This window comes from Artibeus jamaicensis, unplaced genomic scaffold (genome assembly GCF_021234435.1).
Source record: "Artibeus jamaicensis isolate MK-2021 breed Jamaican fruit bat unplaced genomic scaffold, CSHL_Jam_final scaffold_833, whole genome shotgun sequence".
In the NCBI taxonomy this organism is placed as follows: Eukaryota; Metazoa; Chordata; class Mammalia; order Chiroptera; family Phyllostomidae; genus Artibeus; species Artibeus jamaicensis.
The window spans coordinates 7161265-7183598 of record NW_026522056.1 but is presented as its reverse complement, the minus strand read 5'-3'; the positions used below and the strand labels follow the sequence as shown (position 1 = coordinate 7183598).

Below are 22334 nucleotides of genomic sequence, written 5' to 3'. Positions count from 1 at the left end.
AAGGAGGACCAGACTATGGGATAGCTCAGAGTTGGCAAACTTTTTTGTAAAGAGCCAAATAGTAAATATTTTAAGCTTCGACACCATATCGTCTCTGCTGCAACTACGCATTTCTACTGCTGTAATGAAAAGAAGCCATAGGCGTAAACAAATGAGTGTGGATTTGTTCCACTAAATGTTTAATTAAAGCAGTAGGTGTAGTTTGTCATTTCCTGGGACTGAGTCAGGGTTGCTGAAACCCAGTGTTATTTTCTACTTAAGGATAACGCGGGCCCAGAATGGGCGCATATATGGCTCTATTGGGCGAGGAACCACCTTGTCTTTAGCACCCCCACCTCTACATTTAATCATCATGTCATTTAAATTTTACTTTCAGAATATTTTCTGAACACGTCTTCTCCTTTCCAAATTCATTGCCATTGCTTATGTTTAGTCCTTCAACAATATTTCAAAGGCTTCCTAATCCGACTGCATATCTTAAAATTCTACAAGCCAAATTGACTTCCTAAAATTCAAATCAAATAATGGGGTCAACTTATATAAAAAAATTCTTATGTCTGCCATAAAAAGCACATTTGATCTCATCTTGTAGTCTCATCTTCCAACACCCTCTCTTTTGAGCTTTATATTCTAATAACAAAAAATCATTTATAGTCCCAAGAAACACAGTTATCTCTGTTTATCAACTGCCCCCTCTGTTTTACTGCCTTCCCATCTTCAAATTTCTACCTGGAAAAGTCTCTCTCAGATTATATAGCTGGCCCAGCTGTCATATTTCTGCATATATTTCCCTATAACAGTTGATAAATTAACCACTTTTTCCTCTTTTCAAGTTCTTATACGCACATCAGTAATTGAACACATTATTCTAAGATATGTCTCACTACATTTTTCTTCTCCCTTTGTAAACCCTATGTTCCTTGAACACAAAGATTTTACTCATCTCTGAGTCTGCATTGCTAAGCTTGGGGCTGGTGGTGTATAGAGGAATCTGAGAACAGCTACTCCCCAAAGCTGCTTCTCAGAGAGACCTAAAATTACAGAGATGTTTCTGTTTTGAATGCAGAAAAAGCTTCCAGATCATTATAGACCTTGGATGGAAATTGCCGACAAACTTTCTCACCTGATTGAGAGTCACCAGCTTCGAGCTCACGTGAACAAGGTATGTATTTTTTATATTTTATTCTTTGACCCCTTCTCCCCGCCCTATTGAAATCCACATGCCACTGTTCTTTCTCAGCATGGTGGAACTGGGTCAACTGACAGAAGGACACCAGTCATTGTCACTGAACTTACAGACAAAATGGTCTCACCCTTCCCAAAGAGTCGGCATCTTATTCCTGATTTGACACGTATTTCCTTACCATTTCCAGAGCCTGCACAAAATAATCCCTGGAGCATATTAGGTACTCAATAAGAATTTGTTTAAAAATGAAATCTGGTTGTAACTTACAGGCAAGCTGATGGGTAAGATCTCTCTGAGAAAGGACAAGCGTAGAAATTCTCAGTATCATTACTCCACGTCACGTGGTCAGTGCTCGCCTGCCTGAGTGAGTCTGCCTTGATTGTACCATAGGGGCCTCACAGAGCAGTTGAGTCAAGACGATTTCTGAGTTTGTAAGGTCAGGGTTGTCAGGTTCTGCAGGAGTAATTGATAAGTCTGTAAATAGCGTATTTTTCAAACTATAAGTGGCATTCCCCCCACCCTCCGCCCCAAATTTGGGAGGAATAATGGTTGTTAGTGCTGCTGTTGAGTTCTGTTTACATTTACATTGGTGAAATACTGTGGTATTTATGTTATTAGATATTTTATTACATTTTTTGCTTCAAATTTTTTCTTATTTTCCTCCTCTAAAACCTAGGTGTGTCTTATGGTCTAAAATACAGTACATATGGGATGAGAAATGTTTTCCAAGAGTATATAAGGAACAGTAAAATTTCTTGGTCCCAGGAAAACTGACATAAACCTGCATGAATACTAACAAGATATAATAGGAAGAATATAGATTCTGATTCTGGAAGACCTGAGTTTGAGTCCTGGTGTTTTCAGTTAGTAGCTCCATAACTTTGAACAAGTTGCTTAACCTCTATAATTCTGCTACCTTATTTATAAAATGGGAGAAATTCTGGCCTCATAGAATTGTCGTGAAGACTAAATGATTTTTGAAATAGGCTTTCCTACTTCCTGTTACATAACAGTGTTGAATACATATTTATACTTCCCACTAGATCTCTTTACATCTGCCTTAGTCTCACAATCCAAAGTGCCATGCGATTTTAAAGATACTACTTCACCGATACATATTTAATGTCTATATTTAAAAATTCATGTTAGCCCTGGCTAGTGTAGCTCAGTGGATTGAGCGCGGGCTTGTGAATGAAAGGATCGCGGTTCAATTCCCAGTGAGGGCACATGCCTGGGTTCCAGGACAGTTACTACCAGGGGATGTATGAGAGACAACCATACATTGATGTTTCTCTCCCTCTCTCCTAAAAAGAAATTCATTTTAAAAGACTTATTGAATGCCTGCTAAGTGCAGTCACGAGATTAGAGACATTGTTAAAGAGATGTAAAGGGACTAGACATTTAGAGCTAATGACCTCCAATTCAAAACAAAGTATAAATGGTTCTTAAAAAATTTTAACATCTGAATTAATTTAAATTCTTAACTAACTATAATTGATGTCTAATTAATTGTATTTATATCTTAAACATAACAGAATATTCTACAAAAGGAACTGTTAGAAAAGTAAGAAAAAACCAACAAACAATAATAGCAATAAGACCCCAAATACATTGAAGAAAAAGTAATTTAGGACATTCCATAAAAAGTTTTCATGAAGCATAAAGCAAAAGTGAAAGAAAGGCCAGTTATCAGAAAAGGTGTGCAAAAAAAGGAAACTGATGATTCATATTTCAGAAACACAACTGTCAGAAGCAGAGTAGTATAGGGAGAGGAAAAGCAAATCTTCAACCATGTACAAATGCCACCTTTTAGATCTGACTTAAGTAATTCCATTAGAAAGACAATGGGGGACGGGTAGGCACACAGATGTCATGGTGAAATTCCAAATTTTCTAGAACACAAAGAAAAGTTTGCAAATTTTAATCATGAAATAATCAAATAAAACTAGATTACACACAGAACAAGACAAGACAGCTTATAAGAGTATTAAAAGACAATTTAACATCTATCTGAATGGCTAAAACATTTTTAAAAATCTGGCAATATCCATAACTAACTGCTGAGGATATGTACCGAAAGAGATGCTTATTCATTTTTCTGGTGGGCATACAAATGATACAGCTACTTTGGAACACAGGTGACAGATTCTTATAAAGTTAAACATAGACCTACCACCTGACCCAGCAATCACAATCCTAAGTGTTTACCCAAGTAAACTGAAAATGTATATTCACAGAAAAGCTTGTGTGTAAATGTTTAGAACAGTTGCAATCATACACACCCAGCCTGAAAATTTCCTTCAACAGGGAAAGGGTTAAACTGAGTATAATGGATTAAATGTTTGTATGGATCCCAAATTTGTACCTTGAAATCCTAACTTCCAATGCATTGTACTAGGAGGTGGGGTTCTTGGGAGGGGTATTAGTCAGGGTTCTTTCAAGAAACAGAACCAGTAAAATATATACCACTAAAATATATACTACTACTAAAAACACATAACTAATAAAATATATACTACTAATGCGACTCATGGATGATATAACTTCTGTATTGTACTCAGGTGGTGAGTACACGACCCTGTGCATTTTTAAAAATCCAAAACTGTACATTACAGAGAATAAATTATATACAGAAGTTAAACAGAATGTTGAGAGGTCCTGGGACGGAATGTAAACAATGACGAATTTAACTGTTAACGATGTAGGACTGATACAGGGTGCAGCCAAAGGGGGCCCCCCCCAGAAAAAGATTTGGAATGGTGTCCAGAATTCAAAGTGTATAGAAATATTGGAGAGACATATAAGATGTCCTCACCCCCCCCCCCCGGGGGAAGAAAGAATGGAGCCAGGCCATTGAGAGCTATTTTGCATAGCAACAGTTTTGGAGCTAACCTCCGGAGGAATGGTTATTTAACATATCTATAACCTTTAACTGGTTTCATAGATATGTTAAATAGCAGTGGCCAAGTTTGGAGCAGAAGGGGGAAGGAAGAAGGAACTAGAAGGAAGAAGGGAGTAGCAGGGACTCAAGATGGAAACTAGGGTCTGGGCTCCGGTGTGAGAAGGCCTGTGTGAGAGCTTGAAAAAGACTGGCTCCAGAACATGAAGAGTCCCCGCTTGGCCAGATGGGGGAGAGCCACGCGGTTTCAGCAGAGTGAGGACCCCCTGTTGGTGAGGTGAAAGAGGGAGCCACGCGGTATTGGCAGGGTGTGGACCCCCTCTTTCCCAGGTGAAAGGGAGGAACCACGCAGCTTTGCCAGAATGGAGATCCCTGCAGCCAGGTGAAGAAGACAGCCACATGTTTTTGGTGGAGTGCGGACTCCTGCAGCTTTGGTAGAAGAGGCCCACGCGGCTTTGGGGTGCCCCCCTTTGGCCGCGGGGCCTGAAAAGCAACAGAGACTTTGACTGGAACTGGGTACAAAGGACTCTTGCCAGTGGACCATGAGAGGGTACCACAGTACTTTGGATTAACTTGAGATCCTGCACAGTGACACAGCTGACGGTGCCAGCGGCCTGCAACACAGACGTGTGCTCTTTTCCTGATTTACGGTACCCGGAGTTGGGACAAGAGGGAAGGGGAGCGCTGTGTGGGTGTAGGCGTATAACCTAAAGGACTTTGATATTTTAGTGGTGGCATTAGGCCTGAATAGCATTAAATAAACATTTTGTTTCCTTTTCACAAATCTCTGGCATTAAGAGATGTGTTTCCAATTGGCGGCGGACAGAAGGGCCCAGTAGATTTCAGTATTTTGGTTTTTGGGAGGGGCCCCTGTTGTACAGCAGTTTTGGGCATCCCTAGGTGGGCCAAATATTGTATTGCCCCTCCCTCGGACGACCTCCTGTTGTTCGGTAACAGGACAACTTCAGGAAAGAGGGTGGGAGTGCAGGGGAAGGATCAGCTGTAACTCACTATGGTAAGTGATGGGACTGGAATCTACAAGGCTAATACAATCTGTTAGGCTGAATCACTGAGCTGTAGTTGGTAAATTTGTTTATCATGGCTACAGGTTAACATGGATACAGGTTAACATTTCTGAAACTACTTTATAAGTATATTTTTCAGAAAAACCTCTAACCAAGAGGAACATCCTCAACTTGGACCTTACTCCTTTACTTTAAGATGGCACTATAGGTAATCAATAGCTCCTTATGGCTACTGAGCACTTGAAATGTGGCTAAAACAAATTGAGATATATATTCACTGAATTTTGAAGACTTACTATAAAAAGACATTACAAAATATCTCAGTATTTTATACTGATGTTGCCTTGATAATATTGTAGATATATGGACCTAGATAAAAAATATTTGAATAAAGTTTCATTATTTTTACTATTTTATTTTTTTTGTATTTTATTTCATCTTTATTTTATTTTTTCCATTACCTTTTAGGACCCTATCTCCCTTTCGTCCCAGCAATCACCACACCGTTGTTCCCATCCATGGATCCTTTTTCCTTTTGGTTTAATCCCTCTTCCCCACCATTCACAAGCTGTCACCCTGCTCTCCATCTATGAGTCTGTACATATTTTCCCTGTTAATTCAGTTTGTTAATTAGATTTCACATAGGCATGAAATCATACAGCATTTGTTGTTCTCTGAATGGCTTATTTCACTTAGTAAAAAAAGAAGAAAATTTTACCCTTTGCAACAGTATGCATGGATCTTTTCACTATTTTTAACATGTGGCCACTAGGAAACATAAAATTATACCTGTGGCCTCCACCTGTCTATTGGACAGCACTGACAGGAGGGGGCAGAGCTGCCAGCACAACGGAAATGTTGTCACCGGTGGGCACAGGTAACCAGGTTCTTGGTGATCGGGACAAAGAATTGAACTGAACACCCAGAGTTTATAGCAGAGAACATGGAAGCAGGCCAACTCCAAGCAGAGATTGACCTCATGGGCTGGAGGGACTCTATTCGTATAGGGCGGATACTTCCTAGCTAGTCCTGGCAGGCTTGTACTGTGCAGGCTTTACAAGTAGTTGCACAGCTACTGCACATGTGGTCTCCCATGGTTTACCTGGATTGGCCGCCAGGGAAGGGGGTCCCACAATGTTACCTAATTGACCCCCCTTCTCCTGGGGTCCCCCTGTACTAGGTTCGCCTTTCCCTTTGCCAGAGAATTGTAGCTCTCCATGTTAGAGATTGGTGAAAAGGAAAGGAATCATTTATTCAATTTGTACAGACTTAAGAGTAATGACTTAATATCTTCATCAAAATCCCAAAGTCCTTTAAAACACTCACAAACACACACAGTCCTTCTTTCCCCCTTTGCCCAGTCCAAGGTACCGTATCTCGGGAAAGGAAATAGAAAGCTGTGTGGTGGTTCTCTGCTAAAGCTGCATGGTTCTCTCTCAATGGCTGCCGCATCTGTGTTTAAATCCCTGTGCCAATCTTCCTCTGCAGCCCCATTTCCGACTCCTCCCACAATTGGCTATACTCGTCAGGACTCCCACGTCCTTCCAGTTTCACTGGGCTGCCAGAGTGAGTCTGGGCAGGTGTGGCTCCATGGTGTGGAGTCAGTCATCTCTAAGCTCTCACGCAGGCACTGTAATGGGACTGGGAGTTGCCTCCCAGTTACGTCTTGGGTGGAAGTCAACCCCATCCCCTTGGCTCAAAGCATGGCCACAGCTATTTAACATATCTGTGAAACCAGTTAAAGGTTATAGATATATTAAATGACCATTCTAGAGGTTATCTGCGAAAATGTTGCTGTGCAAAACAACTCAACCCCCAGCTCAGACTTGTGGGGGTGAGGACATCCCATATTTTTAATATTTCCTGGATACCCTGAGTTCTGGACCCCATTACAAATCTTTCTTTTGGGGTCCCTCTAGCTGCACCCTCTAACAATGGCACCCTGCCTAAGTCCCCCCAGACTCTGGGAACCTGCTAAAATACCTCACCCTCTCTGACTCTCAGTTTTGTCCTGTGGGTTTGGAGGAGGACAAAAAACCATCCTTGGATACTCTTTAGTAAGAGTCTTAGAATTATAGGAGACTGTTCTGGGTGGCGTTGGCCCTGCTCCCACTTACAGATGCACAAGACCCACACCCACAGATGGGTTGTCCTGTGGGGGATCAGGCCTGCAACGTGCCTGGGCTGCTTTGAGTCTTGCTTTTGCTAAAAACTCCCTCACCTGGATTTGTGGCAAACATTTACTGCAAAATAACTTCCTAAAATCTATTCTAAACCTTTCTAGGACCAGCGTAACTAGTCCAACCACTTTTTCCTTTTCATTTGCAAATATCCCTCTTCTGGGATGTAATTAGCAGCATTGGCTCCTTTGTTTTCTGTAAAAGGTAACCACCTAAAGCAATTCGTGCATAGTAAATAAGGACCTTCACGTAATGTGCGGAGAAACCCAATAAAGGCCGTCCGGATAAGGGCTGCGGCTTTTGCTCCCCTGGAGAGAAAAGCCATGCTGTCCCTTTTCCTCCACTGGACTTGGTAGTCCTGATACAGGGTGCAGCCAAGGGGGGGGGGGCAAAAAAAAAGATTTGGAATGGTGTCCAGAATTCAAAGTGTATAGGAATATTGGAGAGACATATAAGATGTCTTCACTGCCCCCCCCAGGGGGAAGGGACAATGGAGCAGGGCCATTGAGAGCTGTTTTGCATAGCAACAGTTTTGCAGCTAACCTCTGGAATGGTTATTTAACATATCTATAACCTTTAACTGGTTTCATAGATATGTTAAATAGCTGTGGCCAAGTTTGGAGCCAAGGAGAAGGGAGTGGCTGGGACTCAGAAGGTAACTAGGGTCTGCGTTCTGGAGTGAGAAGGGCCTGTGTGAGAGCTTGGAAAAGATGGGCTCCAGGACATGAGGGGATAACTGCCCAGGTGAGGAGAGGGCCACGTGGTTTCGGCAGAGTGAGGACCCCCTTTTGGTGAGGTGAAAGAGGGAGCCACGTGGTTTTGGCAGGGTGCGGACCCCCTCTTTCCCAGGTGAAAGGGAAAAACCACGCAGCTTTGCCAGAGTGGAGGTCCCTGCAGCCAGGTGAAGAAGAAAGCCACATGCTTTTGGTGGAGTGCGGACCCCTGCAGCTTTGGTAGAAGAGGCCCACGCGGCTTTGGGGTGCCCCCTTTGGCCGCGTGGCCTGGAAAGCAAGAGAGACTTTGACTGGAACCGGGTACGAAGAACTCATGTCAGTGGACCATGAGAAGGTACCACAGTACTTTGGATTAACTAGAGATCCTGCCTGCACGGTGACACAGCTGACGGTGCCAGCGCTCTGCAACACAGACATGTGCTCTTTTCCTGATTTACGGTACCCGGCGTTGGGACAGTGGGAGAAGGGAGCGCTGTGTGGGTGTAGGTGTACAACCTAAAAGACTTTGATATTTTAGTGGTGGAGTTAGGCCTGAATAGCATTAAATAAACATTTTGTTTCCCTTTCACAAATCTCTGGCATTGAGAGATGTCTTTCCAATTGGCGGCGGACAGAAGAGCCCAGTAGATATTAGTATTCTGTTCTTGGGAGGGGCCCCTGTTGTGTAGCAGTTTTGGGCATCCCTAGGTGGGCCAAATATTGTATTGCCACTTCCCCTGGACCTCTTGTTCGGTAACAGTCTGTGTGAATGTCTCATTTCATCCATAATGACGCAGACACTGTGGGCTGGTGTCCGAATAATAGAATAAGTACTTAATAACTGCTGTTACAATTCTTGGGCTGGTTCCTGTTAAATGCAACATCTCAGCAGTTCCCTGCTGCCCCCTCACACAGGACTAGGGCATATTAAGTAGAAGATTTTTTCTGAGCTAGTTTGTAAGAGAAAGGAAAATGCATACAGATTAGGAAAGGCTGCCCCATAGTGGATAGAGGAGGAAGGGTTTCTTCAGGAAGGCTCGAGTGTCAGCTGCCCTGGGCCTGGGCAGGAGGAGCCAGGGCTGGAGGAGGAGGGTGGTCCCAGCTCACTTGATAGTGCCTGCAGCTTAAAGAGAAACTGCAAGGCCACAGCCCCTCCTGCAGCGATTTCTGACCTGGAGAGGAACACTGGGGATGATCTAGATCAGGCTGCGCCTAGGGGTTGTAGAGGGGATGGAGGAGGGAGGCAAGCTGAGGGCTCTGTGCCTGGAAGCAGGAGCTCGGGTGTTTGGTGTCAGCCAAGACAGGCAGGGCTGACGCAGGCAACACTGAGAAAGTGGTAGTTTGGGGGGGCACATTGCTATCAGTAATAACTAACTTCTGTATCGGGTGTTGCCTTCAGTGAGGACACCATCCGCAAACCTCCAGATGACACATTTTACAGGGAGGAAACAGGTGTGGAGAGGTGAAGAGATCCACTCAGGGTCACCGGGAGTGTGTAACCGAGGGCTGGGCCAAAGCTCGGCTGCCTCTCCCTATGGGTTTCATTGAATTCCTAACTCTATGGGCTTCGCTCCATTAGAGAGGAGGCAGCTGGTTAGGTATTAACAAAGGAAGAGAGAGTAAACAGGAACAAGTGACCCGACTTAGCAAGTCAGTAGTTTGCTATGACACTAAAGAGGAAAGGACAAAGTTCCACCAGGTCACCAGGGTTGGGAAAAACCCAAGACATCCTGGGGAGGGGAACTGAGAGCAGAAGGAAATTCTTCTCCTCAATTTATCCTGATTAGAATAAATTAGCATTGTGTCTTTTCACCCCCTTTGTGGGTAAATCTGGAAAATAATGGGCAAGAGCCAAAATGACAGGACACCACCCAGAGAAAATCAGACAATAGGGTTGAATAGTTTAAAAATAAGTCCACTCTTTCCAGGGGTTGGATAATTCAAAGACCTGCTCTTTCCCCAGCCCAAGAGAATACAAGAAAACTTCCATGAAGTTCTCCCGAGAGTCGCTCATGGAGCCTGCCCCGCCCCCTCTCCCTCTGGGAGTGTGCGTGCACTTTAATACATCTTGCCACTGTGGCCACTTGAACTTCTCCTGTGTGTGTGTGTGTCCCTGAATTCTTTCCCATATCACCTCAAAGAACCCTTTGTGGGGTGACAGTTGTGCTCATTAATTGAATGGAGACATTACTGCCCACAGTGCAAGGATGTTGTTAGGGTCTAAGGTACCAAATAAGCAGAGGTGCTTTGAAAGGACCGGATGGTAAAAGGTGCCACTGGGGACTCCCATGAGATAAATGACCTTGAGTGTAGTATTTTGGAATACTCTAACCAAGTGGTCACCTCAGTGATGGAGACCAGTGTCCAGCACAACCATGGGGATAATTGGGGAGGGGGGGGCTTGGGTGGGGTGGTTAGCTACTTCCAGAACAATGTAGTTTGGAATACCTCTTCCTATCCTGCAGTGCCGTCCTAGGATCAGGGGAGCCATGGGTGTGCGTGATTCCTGAATTGAAACAGAAGTGTTCCTCCTAGTCATGGTACCCCTGTGGCCATCTTGTCCCTGCAACTGACAATCTCCGGGAACTCTCTTGGACAGATGCCCCTTCTCAACTGCGAGTTCCTCAAGAGTCATCGGGAACAGCGCCTGGCCCACATGATCCTGAGCTTTGTTACCATGGGGTATGTCTGGCAGGAAGGAGAGATACAGCCTGAACAGGTAAACATAATAGAGGTCTTGTCACTGGGCAGGTCTGTCTGCTTGGCACTGCAGCGATTGCCTGGAAAATGGGTCCTTTTTTCTTCTTTTCTTGGGTGTCAGTTGAAAGAAGGGCAAAGGGTCATTTAAATGAAAGAGTTTTTTTTCCTTGACTAGGAAGTGAATTTTTTTCTTTGACTAGGAAGTGATAACCCTTTATTACTTTTTGAATCTATTTTTTTCTGACACCTTCTTCCCAGAATGTTTGAAGAGTTGCATTTGAAAGCAGGTTTTGAGATCTTCTAAGAAACTTAATAATAGTTCACACTTTACAGCATTTTATACTCCTAATATATATATTATCTTAGTCAATTTTCATAGTCCCATAAGGTAAGTAGAGCTAAGCTGTTCCCATTTTACAGACAGTTGAGGACTACAAGAAGTCCAAAGTCAGATGGCAAGTTTGTGGAAAATCCAAGGCCAGACCCTAAACCTTCTAATTTCGCTAATGTAAACTCCTTCTTCCAGAGGCGTTCATTGCCATTCACAATACCACTGCTTGCCCTCTACCAATTATCAATTCGTCTGTTAATAATTCCTTTACATGTCTTCTGCATCTCTGCATAACATTTTATAGTTTCAGCCTGAACCATGAGATGTGAAATCTCCAAGTTCCACTAATTGTGGATAGGAGAAGACTGCCTTTTATTTGATGTAAATATTCCTTTTCTAGAAATCAGGGAGCTGCTCTTGTTCTGGCACCTCACGGTCAAGGGAGTGGCCTGTGCCTGTTTTGTTTGCCTGGTTGATTCCACTTCTTACCTCTTAGGTGGATACCTGAGACTCCCTGTGAGAATAAGAACAGAAAGTGGAAAAGAAAAGGATAGAGCTGATTCAGATGTTTAAAATATCAGTATAAAACTCCTCTAAGCAGCAGCCTTGAGGTGACCTTGAAAATAGTTCACTATTTACTTGGCCCAGAAAACCCCAGAAAGTCATACAAATCAAAAGGTTCAAATCTTCGCGTTCACTTTAAGAGCGCTTGTGAAACTGCCCAGGCCGTCACAAGTATGCAGATCTGAAAGCCACCAAGTATCCAAAGGATATCACTTTTCAGAAGCCCTGTGTACCATTCCGTGTTACAATGGTGGAGTTGGTTAGGTGTGCCCAGGCCAAACAATGGGGCTGGACGCAGGGTCAGTGGCCCAAAAACACTGCTGAGTTTTTGCTGCTGGTGCTTAAAACTGCAGTAAGCAATGCTGAACTCAAGGGTTGAAATGTAGATTCTCTGGTCATTGAGCACATCCGGGTGAACAAAGCTCCCGAGAGGCAGTGCAGCACCGACAGAGCTTGTGGGTGGACCAACCCACACGTGAGCTCTTCCCGCCGCATTGAGATGGTCCTACTGAAAAAGAGCAGGTTGTTCCTAAACCACAAGAGGAGGCTGCACAGAAGAAAACAATATCCCAGAAGAAACAAACCCCTATGGCCCAGAAGTAAATCTAACGTATAATGACTGCTAATAAAAGCTTAAAAAAGTCAATATATATAATTTCAATAAATCGTGTGTCTAGGGTTGGAAAGTTTGATACCTAGGCCCATAAGAGAACATCCCAACTGGGTTTCATCCCATAATTCTCCAGACCATACCATGACCGTAGGGAAGGGTGGTAGGAGACCGCGTCTCCTGCTTCAAGGTGTGTTCGTGTGCTCCCAGGTCCAGTGAGCCTGGCCTCGGATCCTATCTTACTTTCTTTGTGTCTACGTAGACACCTCTCTTCTGCACCTTCCTCCTCATACCTTGCCTCCTGAGGGAAGCTGACTTAAGTTTGAATTTTAAAGCTCTTTAAAGCTCTTGCCCTGCCTGATATGGCTAAGTGGATTGAGCTACAGCCTGTGGATCAGTTCGATTCCCAGTCAGGGCACATGGCTGGGTTGTGGCCCAGGTCTCCATCTGGGGGTTTGAGAGAGGCAACTGATCGCTGTATCTCTCTCACACACACATCAAGTTTTTCTTCCTCTTTTTTCTCTCCTTTCCCCTCTCTCTAAAAATAAATAAATAAAATACATTACAAAGAAAACTCTTTATTGTTTTTACCAAAGAAGCAGTTGTCCCAAGTCTATTTAAAAATATTGTAAGGAAAGAAAAAGGCAGAAGCAAGGCTTCTAAGTAGATATTGCTATCTTAAGGGTAAATAAAAAGGAAGTGGGGAAAAGGAAATCTAAGGATTTGGTGGGGGGGATCTAGACTAGCCTTGTCTGCAAATAGAGATCCTTCCGTGAATCTGAGTTGATTTCCTGGATTTATGGGCAGATAAGGCCCTTCAGAGTGTTCCTCGGATAACTCAATTGAATGGGGACTGTCTTGAGGTGACTTATTTGAAGTCCTTATTGGGTTTGACTTAAGAAGTGGCTGCCCTGGCTGGTGTAGCTCAGTGGATTGAGCGTGGGCCTGCGAACCAACACATTGCGGTTCGATTCCCAGTCAGGGCACATGCCTGGGTTGCAGGCCAGTTCCCAGGAGGGGACTCATGAGAGGCAACCATACATTGATATTTCTCTCCCTCTCTCCTTCCCTTCCCTTCTAAAGATAAATATTTAAAATTTAAAAAAAAGAAGTGGCTGATGGAATCAGGGCCCACACAAGATGAGCTTTTCTACCCTCCCCATTTCTCTCTCTCACTGACACATAAACACACACAAATACATGTGTACAGATATATACACATACATGCTCTTAGTTTTATACACATATATCTACATATCTATGAATATAAATAGGTAGGTAGGTAGATTTACATAGATTTTTCTTCTTCATTACTTCAGCCCCTAATTTATGCTTGAACATTTGGTAATGTCCTTCCTTGTACAGTTAGTATCTGGGTACCATTTTATATTAGATGTGTATGTGTGTTCCAGCCTTATAGTTGTCCACATAATTTCAGATTGCACTCACAAGCAACGTATCCACTAGGCTGTTAACAGAACAAAACATGAGCGTGAATTGTGTGTGTACAGATAGATATTCGGATAATCTCAGTTTATCCCCAAGGTGCTTCTCTACCACAGAGTTGCTGGAATGAGAGACAGCCACGATTATTTCACATTCTTTCTAGAATATGCTAATTGTCCAGATTTACATCTAAAAGGTTCTGCCCAGAAATCTTGCCCTTCCCTTTGTGGAAGTCTCCAGGAAGTTGGGACTCCCTCCTATCCTGGTCCACGCAGACTTGGTGTTGACAAACTGGACCACAAAAGACCCTGAAAGGTAAGAAAAAGAGAGAGTGCTTTGGTTTGAATGAATGGAAACTGAGTAAGGCACAGTCTTGTGACTTGTATACTCCCTGCCAGAAAGGCCAAGGCTTTTTCAGTTATTTTGTGATTAAAGATATGTGTATTTATTGTCTGTCTTATGGTTGCAAAGAAGAGATGAACGTGAATACAAGTTCAAAAATCACAGGTCTCAGAAATTTCCTCTCAATGCACACTGAATGCATTGGTGCAGACCAGTTTCATTTGTTTGCTTCCATATCAAACTTTAATTCCTCAACCCGACCTTATGATCAGGCTCCTGCATCATCAGGCCTCAGTCATTCCCTAACATGCCCTCCATTCAAGTCAAGTTAGGAGCAGGAACTTCCACAAGTGATCATTATATAGTGATCGGAAATGAATGATTATGTATGAGTTGAGAGTAGATGTTCAAGGTGTGTCAGATTAAAAATTTGATTAGTAATGCTACCCATTCCACCTAGCTGGCATAATTCCTTTGGCAGCTGGATTGGAGATATTGGCATCTGTCTAAAGGAAAAATAGCATGAGTTTTTAAAAACAAGAAAATCCAATAAATACAACAGGGTAGGAAGTGGCAAAGTATTCAATTTCCCTTTGAACTTCATTTTTCATTTTCACAACCAAATTTATTTCAGGCTATAGATGCAAGAGATAGCACTTTTGTTATTTACTAAAATAGCTAAAGGGACATTTAATTTATATGTGAGGAACAACTTCTTTAGCATAAGTATTGTGGGTAAATACAGGATTGCCACAGATGATGGGAGTATTCCTCAAAGAATTAAATGCTTCATAAAAAACAGAGCTTTTAAGACTAATTTGTGTGCCCCTTGACATGAGATTGGACCATCTCATCTGACTAAAGACTTCTGAGCCCTGGGATTTTGGTTTCTGTAATGACAAATTATATTTGACAAATTCTGCTTTAGTAACAAAATCGGTGACTAACGTTCCCATGGAAAGGTGCTGAATCTGGCTCAGAATCTGGACAAAAGGAAAAAATAAATAGACATGGAGAAATGATCCTGATCAAGATATCGAATAGTTAATAAGCTGAATCTCTAATTCAAAGAGGAGAGGAATGGGGAAGGTTGAAGGGGAAAATGGCCGGACCAGGATATTAAAATACAAAACAGAGCAACAAAAAGCTAGTTTCTCCGTGGGTGAGTATGCAGAGCTAGCTTAACCCTGGAGATACGGGTGTAGTCCCAGGGTTCAGTAGTTATTCTTCTTCTTGGCTATTATTTTTTGGAGTCTCTTAATATGCCTGGCGCAGAGCTAAGTGAAATAAAGAAGTGAAAGCAAAGTATACCTGGAGTGGTTAAATAACAAAGCAATTCATGACAGATGGCAGAGTGACATGGATAATAAAGCCTTCAGAACTCCTAAGAAATTACATCAGTGCAGGCTTTAAAATTAGAAAAATCTTGGTGAGAGGGTTGAACTTGACCTAAAGTGGATGCTAAAATGTGAGTTGGAGTAGAGCACCTACAACAAAAATGTGGACTTGTGGTGTGCAAAAATATAAAATGAGCAAGACAGTTTATCATGATGCTGCTGGTTAAATGTTCTGGGGTTGACGTACGGGTTGAGACTTGGCACACTCTATGTCACACGGTGGTCTGTGTGGCAGCCTGTGTCACAGCCTGTGTGCACAGGAATGTGAACGTGTGTGCATCTGCACGTGAGTGTGTGCCTGTGTACACGTGACCCTAGTTAACAAACTGACTCGCTCTTTTCCTTTCTTTTTTTCATTTGTGGTTGTCAATAACTGAAATTTGACTAGGCTCCTGGATATCAGGTAAATTCTCAGAAATCTTTCCCTCACTTGAGAATCCATACTAACTTTACAAGATCACAACAAAGCAAGAGCAAAAGCCTATCAGATTGCATGTACAGTATGCAAGCCATATACAAGTGAATACAAAAATAAGGTTAGAAGGAAAGGTGCCAAGAGTACCACCCAAAATTAAACAGTGGTTGCCTCTGCTTTGCGGATTCATTTTCTTTATTATATAATTTCAGTCTGTACATAGTAAAACAAGTAAAGTGCATTGCAGTGCAAAAACAAAACAAAAAACTATAAACATCATCAATTCTTTCATGATCTGAAAAGCTCTCTTATCTCACCAAACTTCTAATAGTGGGGAAGAGAACTGTTCCCCACCACGTCCAATGACGAGCCAGCCCTGTGAGAGGCTTCGTTGCAGAGGCTGCTACAGTACAAAGGGATTCCTTTGAAATAATGGGTTACATGCACTCCAGCTCCTGAGGCAGGTCTGGCTCTGGGCTCCTTAGGCTCCTCCTCCTCCAGAGAGTAAAGTTACCCTGTAAATTGGCATTGCTTCTCCCACCACCTCAGCATGATAAAGGGGTTCGGTGTAAAAGCTGTAGATCAGGAAATGAGGGATGAAAGGGTGAAGGCACCTTTTCCCACAATAATGTAACTGCTGGAACAATGGTGTTCTTGGCTTAGTTTTATTTTGTGTTCATTTTTCCTTTCTTCTCATGTTGAAAATGTTAGAAGCAGGAGTGATTTGCAAAGTAATGTTTTTAAGCTTTGTAGACTGGCTGTGTATGCGGGATATTTGAATCCATATGATCACAGGTCATTTAAAAGTGATTCCTCTGCACAGTCTTCTAGCTCTCACTCTATTACACAAAACAAAGAATATTGATTAGAAAGAGCACCCACATGGTTCTGTGACTAACCATCTCTGTGTCCTTGGGCAAGCTACATAAAGGGAGCAAGGAACCAGCTGTCACCTGCCTGTGGTCCCTGTGACTCTAAGCGCCTGTGCTCCTGACAGGAATGGCATCATGGGACACAGGCTGGTCCTGTGAGGAATCAGAAATACCTGCCTACTCATGCTTCAGCTGCTCTGCTGGGGGATGGTCTGGGACCATTAGGGCCAAGTTGGACTTTGAGAGTCTTCAGATCAGGTCAACTGGTCTAATTTCTGAGGGGACCTATGAACCATGCATACTCACGGTGTCCAAGCCTCTTTAACCATATGGTCATCTTCTTCCCAAGGAACCTGGACATCATTCTCTCTTTTCCTGGGGGAGAAAGTCTGCGTGGTTTTATACTAGTCACTGTTTTGGTGGAGAAGGCAGCAGTACCTGGGATTAAGGTATCTTTTCACCTACAGCAGTTTTTTTTTTTTTAATGATAAATTAGTCTGAGCTTTATTTCCCATTCAGTCTCTTTCCCTTCTGTGAATTATGTAGATGAACATAGGCCTTGTCCTATTGGTTTCTATCTGAGAAAAGGGGTTTACGTTCTAGCCCACAGGGCTGTTCCCTTCTCCCAACTCCTGTAAAACTTGTAATTGACCTTCTGTCCATTCAACAAACAAGCAGCATTCTAGACAGTGAAATATCTGGGGGAACAAGACAGACAGTGTTGTGGCCCCCACTGGAGCTCATGATCTAGTGGAGGAAGATGGGTTGATGAATAGGGTAATAAAAAAAAGTGCAATGTTTCATGAAAAGACATTTAATACCTAACTCAGAACTGAAGTGTCAGACAAAGCTTGCCCTGGGGAAGTGACAGCTAAAGGTAAAACCTGAGTGATGTATAGGAATTAAGCAGAGAAAGAAAATAGACAGAAAAAAAGATAGACAGACATATTCCTGGCAGAGAGAACTGCTATGCCGAGGCTCAGAGGAAAAGGAACCATCGCTGAGCCCACCTAGCCCCGGAGGGTGGCAAACATATATTCCTTCAGGGGTCAGGCAGTGTCAGAAAGGCCAGGTTTAGTAAGACGAAAGACAGTGGAGCAGCAGGCCATGGAGCCAGAGAAGCCAAGCCTTGCCTAGAGGTAATTGTTAGATGTACGTCTTTCTTCACCACCTTCCTTGATAAGCCTATTTTGAGTTCTTACTGTGTCCTCAATACAGTCACTGGTTTTGCCATAAGAATTATAGCACCCTCTGTCACTCTCAAAAGTGAAACTACATGGCCACTTCTCATTGGTGTGATTAGTCCCCTCAGATAAGGTAGAGACTGCTAAGTAGGCTTCATGATGGAGGGGGCCCTGGAACTGGGGCCTCTATGAGCTCTACAAAATCTGTCTGGTTTTATGAAAGACAAAGCTCAAACATGAGGGTGCCCTGATTCAAGATACAGACATACATATGGATTATAAGATGTGATAAACACAGAAGGAAGGAGAAAAAGGATAGAGTTATGCCCCTGAGAGTTATAAGAAGTAGCAATCAGAGGAAAGACCCAGAAAAACATGTCCAAAGGTCTATCTGGGAGATGCCTGGAGAGATTATCTTCTCAGGCAGACCTCATAGCAAATCTAGTTTAGGGGAGTCCTGCAAAACTGTCCAGCAGTGACAGGGGTGCCCTTTCCCTGATTCCCACACCACTGATGCCCACCTGACTCCACCTCAGTGGACCTTAGTGAATGCTAATGAATTGCATTAATGAATCTTCTCCCCAGGCACTTGTTCAAGGAGTGAATGCCATCCTGCAGGCCAGCCAGGACTCCCTGCTCCAAGCCCTGGAGCAACTGAGACTCTCCATTCAGGACATCACCAGAACCTTAGGACAAATGCACAGTAAGGGGGCTACCCAAGCTGAGGCTCTCTGTGGGGGCAAAGGGTCTGGAGGCTGGCCAACATCTGAGATGGTGCTGGTTTATTAGCTTTGTTTTATGGTAACTGATCGTTGCCATACTATTAGGGAATGACCTGTCGGTTTGCACAGATATTTTTGTGGTTCTGTTCCTTTTTTGTAAGAATTTTTCAAGTTTAATGTGAAATTTAAAAATACAAATAAAAAATAGTCCACTTTCTTTAATGCACAAAAATGTATGCATAGAAACAAAAACAAATTGAACATTATTACATATGTTTACACCACTATTTAGTTCTTATCACCTTTACTACTCAAACAATAGAAAGCAGATGGTAACTGGTAAATTGGAGAGGAGGTAAAACAAAAACAAACGTTTCTATCATGTTTATTCTACACTGTGCACAGCTGTGCCCACAGAAATGTCTTCTTTCACTTCTCTGCTGTGCCGGAATTCAGTTATACACTGAACCTGAAGTTCAGTTATACACTGAACTATACACAGAGCTGGACCTGCTCAAAAGCTAAGGGAGACTCAGTACAATGGGGCCCAATCCTGGTACGTTGTCATACAATTCAAACAATGGTGTAGCTACCAGCTTGTCATTTTCAGGGACTGCACACAAGGCTTTCTTTTGAAGTTGAACCAAAAGCAAGTTATTTTCTTTCAGTTTTGTAATATATGCAGGAATATATGGACACTCGGAGGTTCCAGACTTGGTCCCCACCAGTCTCCAAGGCCGTTGTCAGTGACTCGGTTATGCAGGACTCCATCTTGATGACCTGGTATCTCTGTCTTTGAACATTATAGTCCTTCATCTTCTCCTGAGTTAGGTTCAGCACCAGGGGGTTTGAAGAAAGTTGTTCCCAGCTGCAGCAGTAACACAGGGGATAGCCTGTGCTCATGCACAATCAGATCCCCTTCCACAGTCCTCATTCCAATTCCATCAAATTTCTCCCCCACATGCAGAAATCTGGCTGCAACAGAGCCATCCTCACAGAGGCGCTCCTTGGGGCACTTAGGTAGTTTCCGTACATTGGCTATTGTAAATAATGCTGCAATGAACAGAGTGATCTTTTCAAATTAGTCATGTCGCAGTCTTCAGATAAATACCCATAAGGGGAATAGTTGCATCATACGGTAGTTCTATTCTTAATCTTTTGACGGAGCTCCATACTGTTTTCCCAAGTGACTGCACCAGTTTACATTCTCACCAACAGAATACCAGGGTTCCCTTTCTACACATCTTTTCTAACACTTGATATTTTTTATCTTTTTGATAATGGCTATGCTCAAAGTATAAGGTAATATCTCACAGTTTTCATTTGCCTTCCTCTAATCATTAGTGATGTTAAACATCTTTTCATATACCTGTCAGCCATGTGTGTCTTCATAAAAATGCCTATTCAGATCCTCTGCCCTTTTTAAAATGGGATCATTTTTTGTTGTTGTTGCTGACTTGTGTGAGCTTTTTATATTTTTGAACACTAACTCCTTAACAAGTGTATGATTTGCAAATATCTTCTCCTATTCAGTAGGCTGCCTTTTTGTCTTGATGCTGGTTTCTGTCGTTAAATTGTTGCTTTTGTTTCCCTTGCTTTTGAAGTCAGATTGACTAAAATATTGCTAAGACCTATGTTAGAGAGCTTATGGCCTGTGTTTTTTTCTATAAATTTTATGCCTTCAGGTCTTGCATTCAAACTTTTAATGCATTTTCAGTTAATTTTTGAGTATGGTGTAAGATAGTGGTTTAGTTTCATTTTTCCCCCCTGTGGCTGTCCAGTTTTTCCAGCACCATCCATTGAAGAAGCGGTCTTTTCTCCATTGTATGTCCTTGACTTCATCAATTGTCCATATGTGTGTGGCCAATTGTACTTGGCCATACATCATTGTCCACATGTGTGTGGATGTGGAGGTGAGGTGTACTTCTGGGCTCTCACTTCTGTTCTGTCGATCTGTGTGTCTGTCCTTATGCTGATACCATCTTCTTTTCATTTCTATAGATTTGTGGGATAGTTTGAAACCAGAGAGCATGTTGCTTCCAACTTTGTTCTTCCTTCTCTACACTGTCCTTAGTGTAGTGAACTTCTGTTCACTCTTGTTGTCCTCATTGTGTACACAAAGAAGTGGCCATAGAGTGGGTGTGTGGTGTGTGGGTGAAACACCCCAAACAGTTGAGGTGCCCATGGGACAGTTGGGGGGATCTGCAGGTGTGGCATCTCCAGCAGCTTGTGGGAGAACGTCTTGACGGAGCCCGCACGGTGGTCAGTAGGACCTGCATCCCTTTACTGTCCTCCAGGAGCCCTGACGCTCTCACAGCCACTTTCAACCCCACAGTGTTCTCAGTCACGCAGCTCACTGCAGAGTTCCAGATGGGCTGAGAAAAGTGGGTCTCTGGAAGCATTCCATGTAGCTGAGGAAGCGGGGCACTCACTCACATGCTCTCACTTTTCCTTGAGGAACAAATCACAGGCCAGTGAGGTCTCTTTTGGCCCTGAGCTGTGTCTCCTTGTGGGACAGGTGAAGTAGGTAAAGTGAAAAGTTCTTCTCACCCTCTTTGGGGCACTCAGTCTTGGACTGTTTTTACTCCAGTGGTGTGCTGGAGCTTCCAGGCTGGATTCCTGGACTTGCACAAAGGCTCTCTTGCCCACAGGTGATTGTCTAAATCAGCATTCCTCAGGGGGCAGGGGACTGTAGAAACTCATTCCACAATGCTAATGGTGTCCTGCATTTCCCTGATTTTCAGTGCGTTATCTGTCTTCTCTCTCTCTTTCTGTGAGTGGTGTGCACTCACCACTTGTCCCTTTTCTGTTAAGTGCATGTCTTTTCTTATTTTTTAATGGTCTTTTTATCTTTTACCTGTGGATTTTTATGAGCTTTTGTATACTCTTCAGCATAATTTTCGTTAGTCATATGTGGTGTAATTGTTGTGGCTCATCTTAATATGACTTTTGAAAGCAGAAAATTTTAATCTATGTATTGTCAAAGTTTCTGTCATTTCTTTCATAAAAGTCTGGTTTTATAGGAGGTCTTGTGTGAGATACTTTAAAATCATGGGTCATAAATATATTTTCCTGCATTTTCTTGGAAATCGCTGTTTTGTCTTTCATGTCTTAGTCCTTAGTTCACATATATTTATTATTTGTGTGTAGTATAACATAGGAAATAAATTCAATTTCTCTTCTGTGAATAATTACTTACATGCAGTATTAGCTAATTTTTATACCAGATTTTCTTAAGTGCCTAGATCTGTTTTTCAGGCTCTCTATTCTGTTTCATTGTCTGTTTAATTTTCCTTGACCAATATCATCTGTCTTAAGAACTATAGCTTCACAGTATTTCTCATTTCCAGGTAAAGAAAACTCCCTCCCTTTGCTCTCCTTTATCTTATCTTTGAGCCTTTGCTTTTCTTATAAACTATTAGAATTGGCATGCCAAAGTTTATTTCAAAATCTTTGTTAGGAATTTTGCTCAATTTGCATGACATCTGTATATTAATTTGGAAAGAAATGCAGGATTTTTATATTATATTCAGTCCCTCTGTCTCATGAGCAAGGCAGGCGGAGAGGCAGAGTTAGCATAGATCATCAACTGTCATTCCCAGACAAGCTACCCCATACCAGGGCTTCATATGAGTGCATATTCTTTTGTCATATAGCTTGAAGTTTATTCAGACAAAAATATCTTCTTTAGATACATTTCTTCTTTTAGATATTGATACTGAATTTTCTTGACTTTCTCGAAATGGAC

At 42.6% G+C, this 22334-nt stretch overlaps 1 protein-coding gene and 1 pseudogene across 2 annotated transcripts in view; one reads left to right on the top strand and one right to left on the bottom strand.

Annotated features, from left to right (window-relative positions):
• IDO2 (indoleamine 2,3-dioxygenase 2) overlaps positions 1-22334 on the top strand; it is a 51465-nt gene that overhangs the window by 15820 nt on the left and 13311 nt on the right. For both annotated transcript variants that reach the window (XM_037166888.2, XM_037166889.2), the window contains 6 exons: positions 1067-1162; positions 10603-10722; positions 13851-13969; positions 15782-15796; positions 17030-17129; positions 18450-18567. In XM_037166888.2, the coding sequence (XP_037022783.2) occupies positions 1067-1162; positions 10603-10722; positions 13851-13969; positions 15782-15796; positions 17030-17129; positions 18450-18567 (568 nt within the window). The remainder of the gene's footprint in view (positions 1-1066; positions 1163-10602; positions 10723-13850; positions 13970-15781; positions 15797-17029; positions 17130-18449; positions 18568-22334) is intronic.
• LOC119065013 (cleavage and polyadenylation specificity factor subunit 5-like) lies at positions 19063-21497 on the bottom strand (annotated as a pseudogene).